This window comes from Ambystoma mexicanum, chromosome 4p (genome assembly GCF_040938575.1).
Source record: "Ambystoma mexicanum isolate Mex_15411 chromosome 4p, UKY_AmexF1_1, whole genome shotgun sequence".
In the NCBI taxonomy this organism is placed as follows: domain Eukaryota; kingdom Metazoa; phylum Chordata; class Amphibia; order Caudata; family Ambystomatidae; genus Ambystoma; species Ambystoma mexicanum.
The window spans coordinates 512,237,653-512,250,430 of NC_090927.1; the positions used below are offsets into that span (position 1 = coordinate 512,237,653).

Here is a 12,778-nt window from a genome sequence, read left to right on the forward strand (position 1 = left end):
CATTACTAGTCAATTGACATAATTTATGTTCAGCAAATAGGATTTTCAATTTACAAAAAGAGGTCAATTAAATGTTATGTTTCTTCTCTTGGCAACGGTTTTGTCATATGACTCAATATTACTATAATTCAAGCTAAATTGGTTGATGTCATGTAATGATTTTAGTGACAGAATCGCCATAACCTTCTTTTGGTGTATTTACCATGCATGTGATATCTTTCCTTCTTTTCCAGAGACTCAAAATAAGAAATATATTGTATCATATGTTTGCATCGACTTATAAGAAAACTCACAGGTCAGTCAATAGTTCCATTTAGCTTCCAAGACATCCCTTTAATTAGGGAATGTTTAGTTGATTTAATTTCCCCTTAACTCAAATGTTATTGTTATTACTTTAAGAAATGTATATATTATATATCATCCGGATGAGGTACACAAGAAGCGAAACACGTGGTGAGGATGTTTCAGTGAAAAATTTGGGGACATACATTTGTAAACAGGTTTCTTCATTTGAGAATTTTCTTCATTTGAGGATTTGCAGATATAAATTTGAAAACAGAGGATGAGCATTCTTCAGGAGAAGATTTGAGATCATTAATTTGAAGAGGATTATCAAGTGGGAGGACCTTTCAGATGAGAATTCGAAAATATTGATTTGTTAAGAGGATCCTGCAGATGAGGATTTGTAGATGTTAATTTGAAGACGTTTTGCATCTATTGTACAAATGTGATTTTCTGCATTCCAGGAAACTGAGGCTTAAGTAACAATCTAAACAACTCTTTGAATGAACTAGTATTTGTGTTCATTTGCGTACTCTGCTGTAGCATCCACATGTAATTTTCCCACCAACCAAAATAAGCACTGGCCAAGCCAACATCTTTGGCTTTTACATACACAGGCATGCGTCCTCTTAGCAAACATTTATAGCATTACAATATTACTATTTTCTAAAAATGAGCCAATTAGGCTTTTACCTTTTCTTTACAAAACAGTAGCATGCTACTATTATGCGTCCATAGTTTATAAACAGAAAAAAGAAATAAAACAGAATAGGTAGCTGGGATACTGCTTTGCTAGAAATCAAGTGGCTGAAAGTGCTCTCAGTAAAGAAGTGTCATTACACCAGAAGCTGCTTGATAGGTACAATTAACCCACTATCTTTCAGCCAGGTGGTTTTGAAGGCATATATTGTCATTTTAAATAACCTAAAGGTGACAAGAATTTAAAATCAGAGAAAGTTGTTGGTCATGATACTGGTGAATATGTATCCTTCCACAAATGCCAGATAAATGTTGCAAGTCCACATCATTTTCTATAACTACAGTATGCTCTCCAGGAGGCTATTGCCATCTCTATTAGACAAAACTGAAGAAAAGTACAAACCGGAAAAAGAGCAAGAATGTTTACAGTGCTGTGATTTCCACATATATCAAGTTTGAGTATTTTCTCATATCCATAAAACCACACGGAAGTACAAAGAAGTACTGTTGGCTGTTGAAGGCGACCTCTCTGGACTTTCCCCGCCTATGGAATTATCGGATTTCCTTCTACCGCCCAGAAAGTCTGCAGGAGAGCGCACGTCTTCGCCGAGCCCACAGCGATTGCCTGACCTTCAATTTTGAAGTAAATATTGCACATTGTGGACTTTTGGGACATTACGTTTAGCGCAGTACCAGCGCGCTCGCGTTTAGCGCGAACGCACGGAGTCATCCTTAAAACACCTGATGGTAACAGTTTTCCCTTTCATTTATTTTCAGTCTGTTTTCTGATTGGGTCTGCCCTCTCTACCACGCCTCTGGCTCCGCCCCCTTCCCTCTTTCAAATACACTGTGTGCAGTGCACTCGCGCGCGCACACAGAAGTACAAAGAAGTACTGTTGGCTGTTTGCTGTTTCGCTATTTTGCCAAAATTGACAAAATGATTATGACTGATGAGATCAGGCTCATTTTGAGCCTGATCTAAGTTACGGCACCTGGTAAGATGAAATTTTAGTAAGTTTACATATAGCATTTGTATTCCATAAAGCCCGATTAGGACTTTCTCTCTTACTCTTGCCACACTGGTGTTCCAACATAGTTTAAACGTGGCCCCTAGCTGACCAATTAACAATTGCTTGCTGCCAATTGTCTGACTCTTAGTGATTTAGCCTTACCAAAAAAGTTGCTCTGCGCTTCTACTTGTAGAAGCTTATACGACATCGATCCAAACTAGTGATGGCTGCAGGCTTACGGAGCAAATGCAATGACATGGGTATCACGACACTTACATCATCTAGCATTGATTTACTGGTTTGTCCTGGCCGCACGGCATACATTGAACCTGCTTCTTTAGACGCATTGCCTTCAGGAACCAGTAGGGAAGTTAAAAATCGCTCAAATTTGTCTCCACTTCCAGTCATGATACATGCTAGCGAAACGAGTTCTTCACCTATTTTTTGTCCCACTCATTCACGACACAAGCAATATTAATAATACCCAATCTATGCCCTCTCAGGAACTCTTAGATAGGTCTCTTCCTATTCGTCCCACTAGTGAACAACATGACCTCCTTATCAAAAACATGGCTGCCCTTGATGATCAAGTTTCTCGTGCCATAGACACATTAACTCCTCTCTTAGATGGTCCTCCTAAACTGTCCCAGAGGACCTCCTCAATCATTCGGTGATCTAGATCCTTTAAATTATCCTGAAAGTGGGAGTCTTCTAAATACTAACGCTGAATTACCACCCCCACGCATGTCATATTCACCCAACATTGCAGATATCCCCATAGGACCTTTTCAACTTGATCCACTGGATGGACCAACTGATGCTGGTGAGAACGAAACGTGCTCTCCACATACCTTTCCTGTAATTATCAAAATACTTGATTTATTAGATAAGGGGCATGAGCTCACCCAGCTTGAATTGAAAGAGATAAAAGGCACTTTACATCATCTATGTTCCAAAATGGACAAGACAGAAGGCTTTATTATCGCTGCAGACACCTCACGTGCTATTAACAACAACCAATCTCAACCTGCTCGGGACCACTTTGAAAAAGCTACTCAAAGTGGCCATGAGGCAATCACTGACCCCCCCCATTACCTTCAAGCATTTCCTCTCTCCCCCATCTTTTAATTGTACATCTGAATTAAAAGAACTTAAAGTCTTAATTGAAGCAATGAATTCTTCTATCTCCTCTCAACTGACCAAACTAGTCCCGATCGCTGACTGCCCAGACAGTCCCTCTACCTTGTTGAGGGCTCTGGACGAGCAACAGGTGAAAGAACATGAATCCTCTAGCTCTGCAAAGAAATTCATGTTTAAGTCTAGTCGTGCAAAAAAATTGCACCTCAGAGCAATGAAAAGGAATGTTAAGAGGAGAAAAGAATTCATGGAGAAAAACGCTGACAAAGACTTTGCTAATAATATTATTCAACCGAGACCTGAATCTTCTCAGACTGCTGAACATGAAATGGTGATAGCAATTTCTGATGGAGAGTATTGATCTCCAACAACTCTCAAAAGAAAGCCAGGAAGCATTAATCCCAACTCCTTCCATTAAGTCCAAACTACCATCTAAAAAGAGATTGATTGAACTAATTCCGAAAAAAAGATCTGATCTCAATATGACTGAAGCGACACCTCTTTCACATCTGAAATCCAATCTAAACAGCTACTTTCCGATTTCAGGAAGAAGCTGTACAACCAGAAAGGATATTATATTTGAACAACAGACTCCTAACGATGATTCAATCAGTAACTACCCTAGACAATCAGATCTAAGAAAATCCTATAGTGCCGTTTGCACTGAGCCCCCAAGCTGTGCAGAGATCCCGGTTGTGAAAAACACAACTAATAACAATACATTTTCAAATATGATCAATGGCAAAGGAAAGGTTTCAGTGTTAGAGACAGTTCAGAGCCAACAAAGGGATAAACTGACAGAGCGCATCACTAAGAATGACAAATTGATGGTATCTTACAAGGTGTCGGACACTGTACAACCTATTCCATTAAAAAGTGATACTACCACCCACAAAGGAGGAGGAAAAAGCCATCTTTGCTCCCGCTCGCATATCCATACACGGTCCCGCTTTGAGCAGAGAAGTTCCTAAAATCCACTCCAGTGGTCTTATTAATAGTCGTCAGGATTCTCTTGACACCTTTAAAAAAGCTATAGACAAGGTACACTTAGCATTGAAACACTTATGAAGTCGCTTCAGACAGTGGTGTCGACGAAGGCCCAGGAAGAAGTAGTACCTCCTTCATGCATTGAACCAAAAAGTTCAGTGAAAGTCCCCCATGAAATCCTAGACATCTTGAGAAAAGCCATACATACCAATGACTTGTATGATGAAACCTCGAGTAAAGCAACATCCACATCTGCATTCCAGACTTGAAAAGTGAATCTCCCGCTTCTGTGCAAAGCGAATTGAAATACCACTACCACGAGAGCTCACCTGAAGTCGTGAACAAACTTCATCTTGTGGGCCTCGAAGGCAATAGGGAGTCGACTGCAGGGAAGAGGATTAATCGATCTTTTATTTTGTCGCTCTTCTCTCGCATACCTCAACTCAGAATGGTTAAATCAGAGGACATCCTTAGAGTCTACATTTCACAGACTGACAACTGTAGAGCAGTATGCTACCTGAGCTCTGAAACAATATTGAAATTCATATGGTTTAATCGGGAAGAGATTAAAAACCATGGGCTAAATCTAACCACCCACGAACTAGAATCGGAAGCCAACGATTTCCTTGCCTATAATGACCCAGCTGTCACTGCAAAAGCAGCAAGCGTAACTAGTGCTCAATAAACCAAGAGTAGCATTGATGGTGACTTCCACACACTCCTAGCGCATATAGCCATAACAAAGGATATCCCTTGGCTCGAACCAATGCTCACTGCTATTCTAGGATCTAAAATGTCATCGACCACCTCATAGCTTGCACAACATAGCTCACATAAGATACTTTCATGGAATACCTGTGGTTATGCTAACTTCATTGGATGGAATGCTTCTCTAACTCCCGAAAAACAACCAACGATTCTCATATTACAGGAGACCATGAAACTGACCAAATTTACCATCCCAAGGTTTACCACGTATTGCAAGGTTGCAACAAGACCTCTTTTAGGCCGGCCCAGTGGTGGCCTGGTAATTGCTATAAATAATTCAGTCAATCTCCAGTCAAAGTGGGTATGGGAATCTGCAAACCTATTGGGTGTACTTGTACAGAATTTTTTGTCAAAAACGATGCCTTCAATCTTAACTATCTCCTTATACTGGAACCCCGCCACATCCTTGATTGAAACGATGCTTGATGAATTGGACGCATGTTTAGAGTATATATCCAGCAAATACCATTAGAAATTAGCATTGGCGGTGACTTCAATTGCGACTGTAGAGATCTGAGTGAATGTGGACCAGATAAGCCCTCTTATCTTTCCCGGGGAAGGGGCTCACAATTCAGGAAGCTACTGGAAAATTGAGATATGGACATAGTTCCAAGTAATGAGGTGAAGTCTCAGATTACATGGTCCCGTGGATCAGAATATTCGACAAGTGACTTCATTTTTGTTACTAGAACTCTATCTACTATTACATTGTCTACGCATTGTAGCCGTATCCTAACCAGTGATCATGCACGTATAAATTGCATTTTGAAATGGGAAGGCAGGCCTTTGGTTATCGATCCCACACTCTCCTTAGTGGAGATTGACCGTCCCCTAATTTCCATGAGATGGAATCAAAGCCTGTCAGCAATTTGTTAACAATGTATTTCAACAAATTCAGTCATCTCAACTTTCTGGCAATACGCCTGAATTGTTAAGGATAAATGGTTATTCTGAGGTGATAAAGAAAGCCCTATCCATATTCAGTAAAAAGTATACGGAGAGTGCTCATCCCCATCCATTTGACTCCACCTGTAAGATCCTAAAACGTGAAAAAAATAAAGCAATAAGACAACTCAAAACATCGGGTTTGGGAGCAGACCACTTCAGGTTTATCCAGGCACAAATTCTGAAAGAATACAAGAGGAACCTGAAACACGCTCGCATATTGAAATACAACAGAGAGAATTGTGATCTAATAAGAGCCATAACTATGCATGACACTAGAACTATATGGCGCACAATCAAAAAGGATGATGAAAGAAGTCCCCTGATTACCCTCTCTCTTGTATATCTGAAGGAGTATGGTATGACTATATATCAGCTAAATTTCGCATCCCTGTGAGATTTGAATCCGTGCCTAATGTACAATTGTGTTATAGCAGGATCGCCCGATTGAAATGGACTCGTGATGATTTTAAATGGGCAATATCGAAAACATCTTATTCTAAATCAGCAGGCCCCGATGGGATTCCTCCCTGCCTCTATAAAGCTGATCCTGAGTTTTGGATATAAATCTTGAAACCTAAATTTGACTCAATCATTAGTACTGGTCAAATTCCTTCCTCATGGACAACAGCGAATATTGTCCCACTATTCAAAAAGGGCGATCCTTCTCTTCCACAGAACTATAGACCTATCTCATTGATTGACACAGATGCAAAACATTTTGCCATTCTTCTCCTGCACGACCTTGAAAAATATATTGAAGAGAACAACCTTTATTCTAAATACCAAACAGGTTTTAGGAAAGGAATGAGTACCTCGCTCAACGCTGCTGCCATGTCTCATCTTGTCGCGAGCACAAAAGGCAAGAACTCTCAATCCGTATATATGGCTATGATAGACATGACATCAGCTTTTGATAACGTTGTACGAAACCTATTATGGAATAAATTGAGATCAATGGGAATTCCTACAGTATTGCTATATTGGTTTATTCAATTACATACTAACACCTCGTATAAAATAAAAATCTCTGCAGATGGTAGAACAACCGATCCCATCACCACATCCATTGGTCTGAAACAAGGGTGCAATTTAGCTGCAACTTTCTTGAATCTTTACCTTTCTGATCTTGATCAGGTGTGGGATCACAGTAATTTATTCTCAGTTAAAGTTGGTGCTCTAAGACTTAAATGGATTGCGTTTGCAGACGACATCATAGTCTTTGATCCTACGCCTGCTGGATTGCAAATTAAGCTTTTGCTTTTTCAAGACTTTGCAGTTGCTCATAATCTCACTCCAAACCCTGCAAAAACAGCCATTTTAAAATTTGGTACCAAACAAAATAGTAAGGGATACAAATGGGAAATTATTAAAACTCAAATCCCATGTACCTGTAGTGCGATATATCTCGGCTATAACATGACAGATCAAAACTCATTAAAAGCTTGGACTGACTTAATCAAAAATAAGTCGCGGCCTTTATTATCTCAACTAAAAATGATCCACGCAAAATATTGCAAATTCTCACTAACCCCATTGATTGACTTTCTGACACTAAAAATTGAATCGGTCATCTTATACTCCATTGACATGTGTCTAAAAGATGCTACTGCAATTTTGAATACCACGCAAGGATCAATGATAAAATCTGCCATGCACCTTCCCTTGAATATACCAAACGCAGTGATACGTCACAAGCTCGGGTTGGTTGCACTATCCACACGCTGGAAATGGCGTCAAATATCAGGCTACGTTAAGATTCATTTTGCACCCAAAAACTCCTTGTACAGTGATTTGAACAGCATGCTGAAGTCCTCCTCTTCTCTTTCCTTTAATGAATACAATAGCAACATGCAACATATCTTGAACTCCTTAGGTATTACCATAGAAGACGTATATCAACGTCCTGCTTTTGCAAAAAAGTAACTTTTTGAACAAGATTGGAGGAACACAATCGATACTATATCAACATATCAAATGTACAGGGAGTATGGTGCGTTCTTAAAATGACGTATGCCCCGATATGACCACGTGGTTTTATTTCCATGCAACCATACCCGAGAAGCCTATATTTGGTACAGGTTAAATCTATACTATAAAAGAGAACATATTGCTAATTGGGCTAAAACTGGGAAACCTAAGGTAATGAAGTGTCGCTTTCCATCGTGCAAGGAACCGATTGAGACAATGAAACATCTTATACTAGAATGTCCACATTTTAGTTTACTGAGGACTAATCGGTTCTCGAAATTTGTGAACACAGATTTTGAAGATTGCTTGCAATTTCTATGGACACGCATGATGCAAGGCACCCACAAATCGATCACACTTGAATTAGTCAGCCTGTGTAAGCATATCGAAAAAGAATTGCTTACATTTTAAGACTTAGAGGATATATAGTGTATGACACAATATCCTCCATTTTTTGTAACCTGCGAACAATATCATGTAAAGTTTTATGTTGAAATATGAATTTAAATGATAATTGAAATGTAAATATTTTATTCTTATTTTTGTAATTGATTTTGTAAAGGTTCTACAAAGTAACTTTTCTTTGCAACTGAACTAAATACAAATAAATATTTTTTTTTTTTAAAAAAACCATTACAATCATCATAAACATCATACTTGATAAACCCATAAAAACTAGTAAAATTAACAGAACACAATAAAAATTCCCAACTACTCTGGATTATTACATCCTTGTCATAACTAAATTCTCATATATATCTCCTGCAAAACTAAAATACCCCATCCTCAATTTACCTCGCCTCCACCAAGCAATCCTACAAAACTAGCGAGCGCGAACATAACCAGTGGCCCTGTTGAGCTTAATAAAATCATTCATGCTCGGTCGGTGAGACCTTATTCTCTTAAGATATTGAATAGAAACGTTGGTCTAAGATCGCAGAATAGTTGGCAAAACCGAACAAAGTGACCGAGTGTCTCAAAGGCCCCACATATAGTTCCAGTTAAAGTTCTCCTCCTTGCCCCCAGATTATTTCTGCATTACTTCCCCCAACTAGCAAAATATAAAAATCTGGCCTTTTCAATCAAGGCTTGGTGTAGGGCCACAGATACCTGCATCAGATATTCTACGGGCCTGTCCACAGAAGCTAGGACATATATGCCTTAACATAACATATCCTATACATTGCTTCATCCTCCCATGCAGATCCCAAGAAATGCATAGCTCTGCTTTTCATCAAGGTTTTATGGATATTTGCAATACTTTGTGGGTCTTCAAAATATGTCAACCATGATAGTTCATGTAATATATTTTTTTTATTGGTTTAATCAAACCTTTAAAAAAGATGACATTACATTTAACTGTTCATATCTATAAATATCGCTATTAGTAAGCTAGCTAATAATAATTTAATATGGGCCAGCCAGCCTTTGTTAAATCACTGTGCGGCAATCAAATTCAAAATTAAGTCTTTTGTCAAGAGGCTATGATTATCGGCCCATAGTGCAGCCCATAATAAAATATCTCTGAAAGATGCATCATAGCAGTTTCTGCATGCATCGAATAGGCTGGCATTTTTGAAGACAGCCTGCCTTTGAGAACCCCCAAATCTCCCACCTATAAATTCCAGTGGGGATTGCCTTCCTTTCATATCTTCAATATATGTTCAACTGAGCAGTGTCTCAAAGTGGCTGAAAGTGCACTTGGTAAACAAGTGTTATTACACCAGGAGCTGCTTGACCGGTACAATGAACCCACCATCTTTCAGAGAGGTACATTTTGCAGGCAGAGTTTCTTATTTTAAATCACCTAAAAGGTGATAGGAATTTAAGTTGTTGGTCATTATACAGGTGAATATGTATCGCCCCACAAATGCCAGATAAAATTTCATAATTTTCTGTACCTAAAGTATGTTCTCAAGGAGGGTATTGCTACCTCAATTAACGAAACTGAAGAAAAATACAAAGCGACTAAAAAGCACACATTTTTACAGCACTGGGATTTTCATTCAATGTATGCTGTCAGAACGCAATCTATGCAGTGTTAGTTTAAGTAACATGCATACATTGTAGGTTTGCAGATGTAATACACAACATGTGGGTGCAATATCCCGATTGTAGACATGGAGAATGGAAAGGAAAAGTTAACACACCTGCAATGAATCAGTGGTATGACTGGTAGGCTGCCCACTCTTGCCATAACCTTGACCATGGGCACTTAGAAGTCTTCCACTTAGGTCTACCGCTGCCCTCCAGTTTCTGCTGCTCTGTTAAAAAAAATAGAACATCAATGTACATAAGAAGCAAATGAATTGCAGGCTGTTATTTTTACTTTTGCTTTAAGAAGCTAGCTCCAGCTAGTCATTACTAATACTAAATACTAATAACAAAACGGTCAGTAAAGTTTCCCACAGAAAACAGGGATTTCATTTGTCAAGACAGCAAGTGCAATTAGGCGAATGCAAGCATTTAGTACAGTTTAGGATTTCAAGAGTTTTTTGCAGTGAATAGAGTGGGCTTGTTTACCGGCATGTTCCCGAAGGCCCGGACATACAGTACACATGAGAAAAATTCACTTTAATAGGCAGGAATTCACAAAGATTAAAGCAAACTTTGTTTTCGCACAACGCTGTAGAGAGACCAAACAAAAGTTAACTAGTGCCGCAAAGCCAATAGGCCTGACGAGGTATCGATTTTGCTTTTGTTATAACGGATCCTGAATTTTAGTGGCAGTTTTGTTTGGTCAGAAGAAGGACACAGACTCTGGTTAAACATTTCACTGGATGTATATTAAAAAATATTAATAAAGCCAGACTATCCCTATTCTACATGGGGTGCCTAACTGAGAAAATTACCTAAGGTGCTCGTCAGTCGGTGAACGTCCATAAATGATAACCGTCCCCTGTCCAACTGTAACCTATCTGACCCTACCACTATATTTAACAACTCAAAACATTGGGGACATCTCCCTTTTCCCTAGATTTGTTGGCTTATGGTTTATCCACTTTTCAATAGATATTCTTCAGGTAATCTCTGGTGATCGCTTTTATCAGTTGGTATAGTTCATTTGTTACTGTTTTAGAGTTTGTTTCTTATCTTGATTTCTTCTAATACAGGGGATCTTTTTTCCACCCCCCTGTGGATTTTTATCCAACAATTATCTTTTCCTACTGGGTAATTTCTCAGTTTCCTAAATAGTTTATACATTTTGATTCCCTGCTTCTCTTCAACCAAATGGCTTTTCACAGAATTCAGCTTATTCTCAGGTTTCTCTTTTATGCATGGATATGATAGTTTTCTTAGACCTTTTTGGAATACATCATTATTCATTGGTTCCTTTCCAAAGTCAATTTTCTCCTCTTCTCTTTGGGCTGGCTGAACAACGTTTCCTTCTGAACTGAAATGAGTATGAGTATTCCAATAATTATTTATCCTCTTTTATTACATTTTCCCTCTCTTGACTGGGACGAGCAGTCTGGTAATGATTCTCATTCCCTCTTATTATGTTTTCTCTCTTGACTGCAAGGAGTATGAGCATTCTCGTAATAACTTGTATATCCTTCCCTGAGTCTCCAGTTATTCCCCGTTACCTTCAATGCCTGGGGTTAACGTCACCAGGATTCTCGTTTCCTCATGGTTTGGCGTCTCAGGGCTTCTTGCCCGCTACTTCCCTCTTTGTTTTTGTCGTGGATGACGTTCCGGAAGCCTGGTATCGGCTTACCTTCAGTCGGCCGTGGCAGAATGGTTTTAGCGTTACGCAGACCTCTGGTCCACCACGGATTCTCTGCTGTCGCACTACCAATCTTGGATTCCCCCTCGCCTCAGCATGCTATGCATCTGGCTTCAGCTCGTCTGACCTTGTTATTTAATCTTTTTTTATCTTTCATTTTTTTTTTATAAACGCAACTAATACCATACCTGAGTTTGGTTTCTAAGCGCGGATCCGGGCTTCAAACCTCTGTTGCTCTGCGTCTCCTCTGATTGGAAGACGCTGCGTGTCTTGCTTCTGCTGCTCTATGGAGTCAGCATGTGTCTCTCTTTGAAACTCACAAGCTCTCTGTTTATTTCCCCATGCTCGTCCACTTGCTAGGCTGACATAGTCATGGGGCTTTCCCTGCCCAAATAGCTGTGCCTTCTTCTCTTTCTGTTGTGAACTCTTCTCCTCCAGATGTCCTCTTCCTCGTCCCAGTAGGGTTGGAACCAATAAGGAGGTTTTCAATTGCATACCGACAAACACATTGACCTTCTCTTCATGTGGATTGTTATCAAAAAGGTTAAAAGATGGTATTTTGGCAGGTACTCTAGGGAGTTCCTTTTGGGAAAGGGATTGCGTGTCCCTAAAGGAGAGTCCCGCCAGGTGAGGTCCCACTTGCCTCTACCCCTAGGGAGGGTATTGCTGAGCAGGCTCACCCCCTATGCTTACAGAGGGGGGCTTCCGCTTGGGGAGAAGGGACGAATTCCTGGGATTCGTTACACAGTCCATATGACAACAAGGTTTTTCCGACTAGTGCTTAATATTTGCACAAGTAGATAATACAAGCAGATAGGACTGTGCTATCTGCGCAGAAAAGAGGTCTTTCTCCTCGAAGCCTCTGAGAATACCTTCACTACAGGGTTCAGGCTATCAGCCCCAGGGACATAGGTGCTGTCCTGCCTGATCCAGTCAATCAAAGGAGATAGTAGGCACTGAGGGATCACCTCAAAAAGAGCGTGATCGTCGAACCACAAACGTTTAACCAGTGTACCGCCCGACTCCGTAATTAAGCAAAGGCTTAAGATGGAAGCTAAAACTTCAGTGATCTAGAAACCTATCTGCACTGTAGGGGATGGTGAGCTGGAGAAGCATAGGGCAGCAGAGGACGTTGGGGTAAAAAGGAACAAGGCTGTGGTTGTACCTGGACCAGTGACCTGCTAGTGAGGACGGGAGAGGTATGAGGAAGTGAGAGGCATGGCAGGCAACAGCACATCGTAATGGGGGTTCT

The 12,778-nt window shown here is 40.0% G+C and overlaps 1 protein-coding gene across 1 annotated transcript in view; it reads right to left on the minus strand.

Moving 5' to 3' along the window:
* TRAPPC12 (trafficking protein particle complex subunit 12) overlaps positions 1 to 12,778 on the minus strand; it is a 1,223,059-nt gene that overhangs the window by 686,836 nt on the left and 523,445 nt on the right. Inside the window, exon 4 of the mRNA XM_069606031.1 lies at positions 9,950 to 10,063. Within this exon, the coding sequence (XP_069462132.1) occupies positions 9,950 to 10,063 (114 nt within the window). The remainder of the gene's footprint in view (positions 1 to 9,949; positions 10,064 to 12,778) is intronic.